This window comes from Lutjanus erythropterus, chromosome 15 (assembly GCF_056507025.1).
Source record: "Lutjanus erythropterus isolate fLutEry1 chromosome 15, fLutEry1.hap2, whole genome shotgun sequence".
NCBI lineage: Eukaryota > Metazoa > Chordata > Actinopteri > Lutjaniformes > Lutjanidae > Lutjanus > Lutjanus erythropterus.
Window position 1 is genome coordinate 30104318 of NC_139331.1, and position 12291 is coordinate 30116608.

At 40.5% G+C, this 12291-nt stretch overlaps 1 protein-coding gene and 1 non-coding gene across 2 annotated transcripts; one reads left to right on the plus strand and one right to left on the minus strand.

Annotated features, from left to right (window-relative positions):
* The first annotated feature begins 859 nt into the window (after positions 1–859).
* tdrd15 (tudor domain containing 15) lies at positions 860–9301 on the plus strand. Its single transcript, XM_084738133.1, has 4 exons — positions 860–925; positions 1417–7197; positions 8370–8536; positions 8871–9301. Exons 1-4 carry the CDS (start codon positions 870–872, stop codon positions 8882–8884), a joined length of 6018 nt encoding a protein of 2005 aa, XP_084594259.1. The 5' UTR covers positions 860–869; the 3' UTR covers positions 8885–9301.
* A 1512-nt stretch (positions 9302–10813) lies between these two features.
* Positions 10814–10896, minus strand: trnal-cag (transfer RNA leucine (anticodon CAG)). Its single transcript has one exon. It is a non-coding gene; the product is annotated as a tRNA-Leu (tRNA).
* Positions 10897–12291: the final 1395 nt, after the last annotated feature.

The following is a 12291-nucleotide window of genomic DNA, read 5'->3' on the forward strand; positions in this document are numbered from 1 at the left end:
GGCTTACATCACAGCAGATTCCTGTTGAAGAAGACTGTCAGACAGCAATGTAAAGCGGTGAAAAATTCTAAATATAGTAAACTTGGAGACAGATGTATTTTTAGGCAGGTCTTTTTTGGTTTTGCTACTGATGCTGACCCTGTCAAAAGCAGTTTATTGCTTAGCTTCCATGCTGGTACTCCTGCTGCTTCTCCAAACTGGTGGCATGCTGACCTCCATTTACTGTAATTAAAACACTGACTATTTATAAGTACCTCATACCCCACCTTCAATAATCCAGACTATCCCTTGAAGAACTGTGAGATCAACAGTCATTTCCTAGATGCTAAATATAGCTTATATGAATAGAAAATCACAAAATCAAAGCACAAATGTAGCCTTGACCAGATATTAGAGGTGTTACAATTTCAATATTAAACTGTAAAAATGAGCTTTCAATTTCAAGAATCAGATTAAAAGGCAAAATAGAGGATTCTCTCAATGTATGTTAAAAGATGACACAGCGTAGCTTTCTAGCTATTATAGACACTTGATACCATATCTTTTTAAAGAAGAATTTGAAAATGTTGATGACAGTTGTCGGCATAAAAGCCATGATCTGTTGATCTTTACAAATTAAAAAACAGTAGTCTAACAATGGCATAACCGTCAGTGCAAAATAAAAAAGAGAAATCATGACCTTACAATCAAAAGGCATATTGAATCAAGGATTTGAATGTGATCAAGTTAAGCCTTGCTTAGTTAATGTTATACTGTTTTGGTATATGCTGCAAAGGTTAACATCAGTGCCATTTTTATTCTTATGTATGTTTGTTTAGTGACACATTTAATTTTCTCCAACCTTTTTTCATTCAGGTTACGTTGAGGACATGACAGTTACTGATGCTGCTGCCATGCAGCCGGTGCTGGGCTCCGAACATCAAAAGTAAGAAAAACGTTGTGGCAAAAGTAATGTGATGCTGGCTTGTTCTTACTTACACTGCACTGTATAATATTTAGGCAATGCCATTTCAATTACCCAGAGTTTAAAATGACACCTTTCTAATGCTTGTTTTGTCAAACCAACAGCCCAAACCTTGAAGTTGTCAAGAATAAATAAATATTATTTAAGTAATTAGGGAAAAAAAAGGAAAAGCAGCAAATCATCACATTTGTGAAGCTGCAGTTTTATTGCTGTTGTTGAAAAATATTTTGTCCACTAAATTTGTTCAGTTTACAAGCCATTGGCAGACAAAACAAAAAGTTAATTTTGAACCCTTTAATATGTGAGCAAAATTTAAATGTTTTTGATGCTTGGTCAGCTTTTAGGGAGTAGCCCTACTGTGGACAGCTGGTGCTGAAATTAATGCAATCATAATTTCACCGAATGATGAACACTTTTTGAAAGTTAATAATACATGTGATTTGAATTTGCAGATCTCAGAATTCTGTCCCATCTGCCCCACGTGCCCTTTGGCCAGTGGACCTCAAGTTAACCCACTTGGACTGGAACCCTGAAGCAACTCTGATACACTTCCAGGGACAGTACCTCACCATATGCGAACTTGACTATAACATCTTGCAAGGAGAAATACAGAACTTACCGAAGACAAATGCTGTGGTGGATATTGGAGAGTTTTGCCTCGTAGAAGATTTGACATCAGCACGCTGGTACAGAGGAAGAGTTCAGAATCGAAAAGAGGACTTGTTTGACGTTTTCCTCATAGATCACGGTAATGTCTTGAGTGTTGACATCGCCAACATATCCTCCTGTTCAAATGACCTGTTCATCCTGCCTCCCAAGATAGTTTGCGGCTTTCTTGCAAATGTACTCCTGCTTCAAGGTTGTTCTCATTCTGTAGTGGAGGAGTACTTTTCAACTCTGATTGGACGAAATGTCACGGGTTACATCCAAGCCCTCCTGCCCCACAAAGTGCTCCTGTTGGAAGCCCCTGACATCAACATCGACCTTGTTAGACATGGGTTTGGAAGGCATGTGGACACAGACACTTTCCTCCTCCTGGTTGAGATGCTCACAGAGGTGCCACTCAAACAAAACATTGACCCAGTTCCTGACTTACTCATTGAAAAGCCAAGGGGACAAGAATTTTGCTTCAGACCCTCTGGTTTGCAGGGATATGACGTTCTGTCTTTCTGTGGGACTAGACTGAGTTGTGGGACACGTGCTAAAGTGCGTGTAACTGCTGCTGTCAACCCAGGGCTGTTTTACTGTCAGATGGCCAATATGGAAACAGATCTTTGGGAAATATCAAAGAAGCTAGCTGCAGTTTGTGAATACGGAACGAAAGAAGGCAATAAGAAGACTCAAGAAAACTTGGGTTTACTTTGTTCCGTAAAAGGCAAAGATGGGAAATGGTACAGGGGCTTTGTGCAGTTTCTCCCGGTCAACTCTCATGTCAGAGTTTTGTTCATTGACTACGGATTCTTTGAGTCTGTCAAAGTTGAGAATGTCCGAAGGTTGCCACCTGATTTTGATTCAACACCCATTAAGGCATTCCCATGCTCACTCTTTTGCCTGACTGATCAGGATGAGGCAGTCAAAGATCAGCAGTTGAGTTTTCTCAAGGCAGGCCTACTTGGAAAAGTTTTAGATGTGGAGATCCAAAGTTTTGATGAAGAACAGCATGTCTACTCCATGACAGTAATTGGTGCTGAAGATAATCACGTGAAGGAGCCAGAGCCTGATCAAAAGCCTCCTAAAACAAAGGTAGAGTCAGAAGAATTGTTACCTCAGTGTGACTATTTGTATCATGAGACAGTCATGTGTGAAACTTTGGGTAAAACACTGGAAACAGAAGAGGTGCAGGTGGACTCTGTCTTTGTGGGCTATGTTGAGTATGTTCAGAATCCAAACCGCTTCTGGATCCGAACACAAAAACGCAACGATGACTTTGAAGAAATGATGACTCAGTTGGCAGATTACTTCAGACAGGTGAAGCTGGATGAAGATGTACTGTTGAATCCTGAACTTGGGACATTGTGCTGTGCACTTTATGAGGAAGACATGCATTTCTACAGGGGTGTAGTGACAGACACTTTTCAGCATGGAGCTGAAGTTCTGTTCATCGATTTTGGGAACATCCAGAAAGTGCCGTCCAAGTTGATCAAGAAGATACCAAAGACATTTGCCAGCAAATCTGCATTTGCGTTCTGTTGTTCTCTTTTTAAAGTTATGCCTTTTGATGAAGATTGGCCCAGCACCACCATTGACTTTTTCAGAAGAGCTGTGTCAAACAAAGCCCTCCTTGTCCATGTTGTCCAGATGAGAAAGACCAAATTCATTGTTGATCTCAGTGTGATTGGAAGTGACAGCAATCAAAGTATCACTGAGCTCCTGATCTCTTCAAAACAAGCGGAGTACTGGAACGTCATTCCCATTGGGCCTGTGGTGCAAAATAACACAGACGTGACAGAAAAAACAATGTGCCCATGCCTCAGTGGGAATACAGGGCAGTGGAAAGATTGTCAGGAAGAAAAGAAAGCATGCAAAAATGAAACTGAGAAGGTGCAAGCCCCTGCTCACTTCAAAGCATTAAGCATCAAGCCTGGGGTTGAGTTTTCTGTGTGTGTGTCTTACATCGACTCACCATCAGATTTCTGGTGCCAGCCTCTAGATAAGGTCCCAGCTTTGGAAGAGCTGATGGATGAGGTTCAGCTATATTATTCAACCCACACAGTCGCCCTCCAATCGTGGGATTCATGTTGTGTTGCCAAGTCACCTCAAGATGGAAGATGGTACAGGGCCTTCATCACAGAAAAACAGAAAGGTCATGCCAGAGTGATGTTCATTGACTATGGCTGTTCCATCCAAATCAAGGAGCATGATCTTCAGGCAGTAATGCCAGAATATGTTCATTTGGAAGGCCAAGCTTTCAGGTGCAGCCTTTACAACCTGATTGAACCTGCTGACACAAAGAACTGTGAGAATTGGAGTCCAGAGGTGTGTAATTCTCTGAAGGATTTTGTCCACGACAGCACCTGTGGCCTGAGATGTAAAGTTGTCTCTCAGTTGAATGTGAAAAACAAAGGGCTGTGCCATGTTGTGGACCTCTACAACACCCAAACCCAACAGAGCATAACAAAGTTGCTCTTGGAACAAGGCCTGGCAAGAGAAACGACAGTCTCAACAAAACAGCTGTCAACAGTGTTTCCCGAGTCTTTTGTCTTCTCTTCATTTGATCAAAGTCCTGGAAATGAAGAACAAGTCTTCGTCACTCACATTAGCAATCAGTGGGAGGTCTACTGCCAGCTGGAGAGAAACACTGAGATCATTGAAGAGCTTGAAAATAAAATCTCAGAGGAGATTGAGAAAATGATGCAAGCCAATATGAGAGCTGTTGTAACAAAGCTGTGTCTGGCAAAATACTTAGATGGCAAATGGTACAGAGGATGTGTACATCCTGTTGAGTCACCTCTGCATCTCAGAGTGTTTTTTGTGGATTATGGAAACACGACCATATCTGAGAAAACCAATGCCCTGTTTATCCCCAGAGACTCTGCTGATTTGTTGTACACACCCATGCAGGCTGTGAGATGCAGCCTTGCTTCAGTGTCCAAGGAAGAGCTCTATGCAGATGTCAAGAACTGGCTGGATAGTGCAATCCTCAACAAGGAAGTGAGAGCTGTTATAGTCGGAAAGCACGAAGATGGTTCATTTGATGTTGAACTGTTTGATGGAGAAGTTAACATCAATGAAAAAGTAAAGGAGCTCATTGTCAGTCTTTCACCTAAACCAGAGACAGTTGTGAGTTTTGACAGAAGCAATACAAAGACAAGACATACAATCCTGCACACAAGAAATGCACAAACAAAGACTTCAGACAAATGCAAGAGTCAACATGTAGGGCATTCTTCAAAGTCTCCCACATCAAATGCAGGCAAAGATACACCCTGCAAAAAGAAAGAAAACACAAAAAACTATGTTCATGGTAAAACTCAGAGTAAGAATACAAATGTAAAACAACAAAACAGGGACAACACAAGTGCCCCTGTAAAACCTAAGAAAAACACTGAAGTAAAACAACAAAGAGAGCACTGCGATACAAACACAAAGTCAGAACAACTGCAACATACAGAAAAAACAGAGATCCCTCAGCTTTCATGTTTGCCTGGCATGAAAGTGAACGAAGGTTTCAGGGCAAAGTGTTTTGTTTCCCACATCGACTCGGTCAACAGTTTTTTCCTCCAACTGTCTGAGGACGAACCTGCTATCTTAAAAATGGGTGAAGAGCTCAACTCCGGTATCTTCAGAGATTCCTTAAAGACCGCCCCATCTGTGAGAATCAATGACCTTGTCCTGGCTGAGTATGAGGAAGATGGAGCTCTCTATCGTTCTGCTGTGAAGGACTACGTAGGAAGTTCCTGTTTCAAAGTTGAGTTTGTGGACTACGGAAACTCAGCAACCACGGGGAAGGAGAAGATCTACTCCATACCAAAGAAGTATCTCTCTCAGCCAAGATACAGCATACCATGCTCACTGTTGGACACAAGCACATACAAAAACGATACCTCTTTCAGTGATGCTGTAATGGAGATGCCTCTCATGGTTGATTTTGTCAGTCAGTATGGAACTCATTGGAACGTCAAGGTTGAGATTCTTGAAGGAACGGCTAGTATTCCAGCACCACTTGACGCCGCTGTTGAAAATGGCACTGAAACCAAGACAGAAGAGGAGGCTCCTGCGAGTTTGTCTGAAAGAGAAGAGAGAGTGAGATCCTGTCAGCAGAACTACCTGAAAGAAGAAGTGAGTGCAAATGCCACAGCAAAATCTGAAAGCATGTTTACTGTTGATGGCGAAAACGTCAAGCAGAAGCCACCGCCTGCCACACTGTCACCCAGACTGAAGGTAATAACCTGCAGGTACCATAGAAGAACACCCACCAAAAACAAGAGTGATTCTACAAAGAAACAAAGGAAAAACATGAAAGTCTCAGTCAAAGCAAAGAGCAGTTGTGCTGATGCAGTCATACCTGCAACTGTTCAAGCTAAAGACACAGAAAATTGTACAGTTCTGTCAGTACTGAGTAACAGGATTTTTTACGTCAGACTACTTAAGACCAGCCAACTGCTTTGTGCATTGGAAAGTCACATAGCTGACAAGCTATACAAATGTGAGATGGTGGCTGAAGAGGATGTCAAAGAAGGCCTCAAGTGCTTAGTTCAGTTAGACAAGGACAAGCAGTGGTGCAGGGCTGTTGTCCAACATGAACGTGGAGGAAAATGCCAGGTCCTCCTCATGGATCATGGAATAACAGAAGAAATTCCAACCTGCTCAATCAGACAACAGTGTAGCGACCTGACAAAAATTCCTAACCTTGCAGTTTTATGCAAGGTGAACTGCTTTGGGTTCAGTGAGGGAGTAGATGCTGACGACTGGTGGTATGAAACTCTCAAGACATTAATTGGCCAAGAAGTCAAGCTGGTGTTTGTGTCTTTTTCAAAAGCTGATAAACTCTGGAAGGTTGAAATAATCATGAATGGACTGTTCCTCCTTCGTCAGGTCACATCCTCACTGCGGCAGAATGGTGAGATGATCCCGTCACCTGCTGAAACCCAAAATGAGAAAGCGGAAGGAAGCTTGGACACAAACCAACCTCAGCAAATTGTCTTTGCTCCTGTTGAAATAGACAAAGCATACTCTGGCTTTGCTGCTGCAGTGACGACTCCCTCAGAGTTTTGTGTTGTTCTGGATGGTTCTCTTCTCATCATGAACAAAGTGTCCATAATGTTGGACGACTTGCCTGAGCAGATGTCTCCTCTTCCTGAAGCCCACCTCGTCCCTGGCACCTGCTGCCTGTTGAAATCGGACACAAAGAACAAGTGGTGCAGGGCAGAAATCGTACAATCTGACACCACAGTGATCCTAAACATGGTGGATTATGGCCATTATGAATGCATGCCATACAAAAACTGCACCGAACTGAAGAGGCTTCCAGTGGAGATAACAAACCTGCCAAAGGTGACATACCCCTGCATCCTGAGGGGGGTAAGGCCAGTTGGAGATGACGGACAGTGGACCGATGAAGCAGCAGTCTTCTTCCAGCAGCGCTTGTACCAGAAGAACCTCCAGATCTTCTTCAGAGAGTTCGTGTCAAGCACACACTGGAAGGTGGATATTCTGGTCGATGATGTCCATGTTGCCAAGGAGCTGGTGGATGCTGGATATGCCAGTTATATAGACGTCATGCTAGGACTGAGGTATGCTCTTATCATTTTCTATGTCATTAATATACTTTAATTGAAACGACTTTTAGTTATTCCTTCAGCTTTTTTTCACTTTTTAACAATTAATTTGAATTCTGCATACAGTACCAGTCAAAAGTTTGGACACACCTCATTAAATTTTCTTTGCGTTTATTATTTTTCTACAGTGTAGATTAATACTTAAAATATCAAAACTATGAAATAGCATATATAAAATTAGGTGGTAAGCAAACAAATTAAAATGTTTTATGTTATTTATTCCTAAAAAGCACAATAATTTTCTGTACTTGCAACCCAGGATTTGATTACAACGTTATTGCAAGTACAGAAGACGGGGTCTGCAAAGTTTTTGCTCTATATTTCCCATTCTTCAATTAGCCTCCTTTTGCTTGCATGACAGCTTTGCACTGTTGATATAATCTGAACCATGTTTATGAAAATAAAGAAAAAAACATTTAAAGTGTGTCCAAACTTTGACTTGTACTTTACATGTATAAAACATTTTGAGATAAGTGAAGCAGTGTAAAGATAAGAGATAAATTTCAGTCATGAATAGCTATTGTTTGCGCTTTTAAAAAGGATAAAATCAGAATAAAAATCATACACACTGGACCTTTAAACAGATTTAAAGGTCTGGTGTGTAAGATTTCTGGGGATTTATTGGCAGAATATGGTAGAGATGGGATATAATATTCATAACTGTTTTTATTAGTGTGTAATCCCCCGAAAATAAGAGCCTTTGTGTTTTCATAACCTCAGAGTCTCCCATGTTTCTACAGTAGTAGAACAATGGACAAACCAAACACTGGCTCTAGATACGCCCTTTTGCGTCAGTTTTATGGCTACTGTAGATTCTCTTACAAGTTCATTGCTAGATGCCACTAAATCCCACACATTGGTCCTTAAAGTTAATTAAAAACATATTAGCCCTGTTGCATGTTGGCCATCATTTTCCTCTTAGGCTTGAGTAAACAAAATCATATTATGAGCTGTCCTCACCATCAGAGAACACTCTTAACTGTAAACATGAACTGTCTTTATCTTGTAATAGGACTTTTTAATCAGTTTAAACGTTTAAAATCTGGTATATATTTCAGCAATGAAAAAGAAAAATGTGTGATGGTCAAGTTAAATACATATCTATAACTTAGATCTGATATATTCAGATTCCAGGAACAGAGCCCATGTAAAGCTGCCCCTCATAACCCTGAGAGTGAGGAAGAGTATGGCCAGGAGGATGAAGTCTCTGACAGGATGTCTGATCTTTCTTTCGTTGAGTCTACTGATGAAGCAGAGGCGGTGCCACTCAGCGTTGTGTCTGGATCTAGTCAATGTAAGAATAATAGTTTTGACACGTGTTAAAGTGTATGTTGAACACTGCGGACTGTTGCAAGATATTAATCACAGTTTTACTCTCAACACTTACCAGCCATTGGCCTCCATTGTTTTCAAAATGTACCCTGGGACTGTTTTCCTTTGTAGTAATTACTTCGTGTTTCATTTGTCCACTGTCAGTGTAGCATTATTGTTGCATCAAAATTCAAATCAAAGCATGGTTTGTTCTGAAAAATCTCCAGGGTGGTACATTTGATTTGGGGAATGCAGGCGGTTGGGTTGAGTGACATAACCGAACCTGTTCTGTGGCTTTGTTTTGTTCTCTGTTCCAGGTTTTCTGATGTGAAGGCAGTCTGGATGCATCTTGTCCATAAATCGAGCAGTGAGGCCGCCGCAAGTGCAGCAAATCCCTGTAACTCGGCGTCCAGTTAATCCAAGTGAGATGCAGCTTTTCTTGATGTTTTGGCTAAATTTCTGAGCCTGAGCACTGTGGGAGTGTGAGCTACAAAACAAGTGGTTTAATGCACTTCAAACAACAAATACTACCTATAATTAACCTAAAAAATGTTATTGTGTAAACTTCCTTGTATTTACTTATGATGAAACTCATTTGTTGACTTGAGTATCTTTTTATTTAAGGTTTGTGAAGTCAGTAGCACCTTTCCATGTTTCCTCCCACATGGTCTTTGCATTAATACGTTTACTTGTGTTGATAGATGTTTAAATCATTTTCTTTAGTTCAGAGTGCTTTGTTTACAAAATATGTTGAGCTGCTGTGATTGTTTTGATGAGGTAAATTAAATAACTAAGCAGAAATTTTGTTTTAATTAATTTTAAATTTACACATATTGTAGTGAATTAGCAAATAGGTCTGTGTTGTTCATTTTGAGTTTTTGTGACCTTTGAGAAGAAATATCTTTTCTAGATTCAAAAAAGAAGTGCCACTGCCAGTTTGACTCGAGCTTTATACTTGTGTAAGTTTGCATTGAATAAATTTTGAATTGAAGGCAATGAATCCTTTTCAGGTGCAAAATTAAATCTTTGTTGATACGTATTTTGCTGTCACATACTTTGTTCTCAAACGAGTGGGACAGATACTTCTCAGGGCTGTGGGAAAACTGAAATCTAGAAAGGTGTCATCACCTGTGTGTGTACAAAAAGCGACTTAAGAACAGGCAGATTTCACAACTAGGGAAGTCCTGAAATGACCCAGACAGAAATTACTGTCCGTGCTCCACCACTGGGGGGCGTTGTTGAGCCAGGCTTGGTTGTTTCAACAGTAGTCCTGTGTCTGAAACTGCTGCTGGATGCTTTATCATGTATGCTTAAAGGGACAGTTCAGATTTTTTTTAAACTTGATTGTTTAATCCACTTATCCATATTCAGTTTACTACCCATAGTAGATGGCAGTCAGCTTGGAGAGGCAGCAGGAGTACCAGTGTTGGAAAGTAAGTAATGTGCTGCTGTGGACAGGGTCATCTATTTATCGATTTACCACTTTACTTGCTGTCAGACAACTTCTGATGGGAATCTGAAGTTATGTCAGTCGTTTTATCACTGTTTTTTGCCAAAGGTAGCTTTGGAGAGAGCAATATTTGGCTTAAATAACAGCAGTTTCCAGTCAGAAAAGCCTGATGGCAAAGTAAAGCAGTGAAAATATTCTAAATATAGTGAACACTTGAAGTGATATTGTTTTTTTTGTTGTTGGCTAAAATAAATTTTGCTGCTGTCTCTTGTCCACTGCAGTACATTGCTGGGCTTCCTACACCGGTGCTTCTGCTTCCTCTCCAAACTGCCTGTGCGCTGACTGACTTATACACCAACAATGGATAAGTACCTTAAACAACCACTGTTTACACTGGGGTTCTAACTGTGCACTCTGTGAAAGGGAAACTAACATATACAGTATGTCAGGTACAGTAATGATAAAAAAAATCAGCATAGATGTTTCAGTTGTTATGAAATAATGTAGTGTTTTTTTTCTGTGAATGGAGGGATCACAAACAAAACCATCCACCCTAAAAAAAAAAAACAGGTAAAGTTGTGATACATGTTACCCTCTGGAGAACAAAGTGATTACTTCCTGTATTAATAACAAAGATGTTACAAGGAAAGAAGTTAATTTATTTAAATAGTAAACGTATTAAGGGGATAGATAAATTGTTTTCAATCAGTGCAGAGAATTTGCTCCAGAGGCCTCAGACCAGGTTGTTGCTCCGTTTTTTGGCATAAATCTGTTAATATTTTTTTTTTGTGTGTGTAAACATAAAGTTATTGTCAGAAGTGGGATTCGAACCCACGCCTCCAGGGGAGACTGCGACCTGAACGCAGCGCCTTAGACCGCTCGGCCATCCTGACAGGTTGAATACATGGCGTCATAACTTTATTGATAAAACGCAGTTACAGTAGGCAGTGGTTAGATGGTAACCCCAAATTTGCGAAAGATCTCGCGAGATTTAGCGTTTAAAACTTGAAAGAGTGATTGCGTCCTCACGCTTAAACACGTGTTTTAGAAAGCTATATATAAAATAAGTACAACACCGATTGCGATTGAAATCTGAATTTGTTAGACTAGGATGTAGTACGAACAAGAGCCTAAAAGTCTCGCGAGAGTTTCGCAAATGTAGAGTTCCCTTCTAAATCACCACCTTATGGCGGGCATCAGCTGTATTCTTGGTATGCTTTGATTTTCAACTTAAGCCTCAAACGTCAGGCGTCTGTGACGGTTACGTAGCGTTTTAGAACTCTGAGTTTTGGTCTGATTCCCTGGAAGTAGCTGAAATGGCTCCTGCCTTTTTTGTACGTGAATGTTTCTCTCCGTCAATAAAACGGAAACTATCGAAGCGGACGTTACGTCACAGCCGCCAAGTCTACACGAGGAATAACGTTGGACACGACCGACTGCATTAATTTTCGGACATACAACGAACGTTCAAGCCAGCAGATTTAATCGGTTTTAAAAAGCTTGTAAGATACAAAAACTGCCTGTTCACTTCCGGGTCAATTTTCCCATTTTATTTTAAGCAACTTTATTAAAACATAAATCAAGCTGTCAATAGTCCAAACGCTTTTTTTTCCTCTTAATCAAATGCAGTTACACACGCGTTTAAGTAAAGGACCGTCCGCCGATAAGAGTCCGGGTTAGAAATTCTCTTAATAAAGGGCACCGGGTAGCTCACCTGGTACGAGTCCATACCTCAGAGGCGCGGGTTCGATTCCAGCTTGGGTCTCTGTCACTATAATGAAACGGAAATGTCGCAGAAACATTATTATAGGATGTAGTAACTTTGTAAAAGTAGCTCACTATAAAACAGTCCTCCTATACTTACCAATAACTCAACAGTATTTGCAACAAAATGTACTTATAGCGTCAAAATACTCGTTCAGAATCCCCCCTTCAGTGTTCAGTAACTGGATCCTTAATATTCATGTATTTACATTATGCTGTAATACTTTTATTTGTTCGTGGTGGAGCTAATTAGTGACATAACTACTACAAGGTGGTTTAATCAAATCATTCTTAGTGATTGTTGCACTTTTGTGTCAAACTCTGAGCCAATTTGACAAAAACAGACAGAGGTCGAGGTGCATTAAAATGTTTCACATCTGCCATAAATTGAATTTTATTTACGTTTTATACAGACTTCAGTTGACGTTTGAGCCTCATGCAGCCCTTCAACTAGCATTCACTTTGGTGGATGCACCCCCTTGTGGTTTAACTAACTATTCTCCCAGATACACAGTTTAAAACTA

Bases quoted from the DNA above. Each gene is read 5' to 3' on its own strand.
- tdrd15 (XM_084738133.1), top strand. From the start codon at position 870: ATGACAGTTACTGATGCTGCTGCCATGCAGCCGGTGCTGGGCTCCGAA. The intron at 926-1,416 runs GTAAGAAAAACG...TTGAATTTGCAG, and splicing joins CTGGGCTCCGAACATCAAAA to ATCTCAGAATTCTGTCCCAT. The intron at 7,198-8,369 runs GTATGCTCTTAT...TGATATATTCAG, and splicing joins GACGTCATGCTAGGACTGAG to ATTCCAGGAACAGAGCCCAT.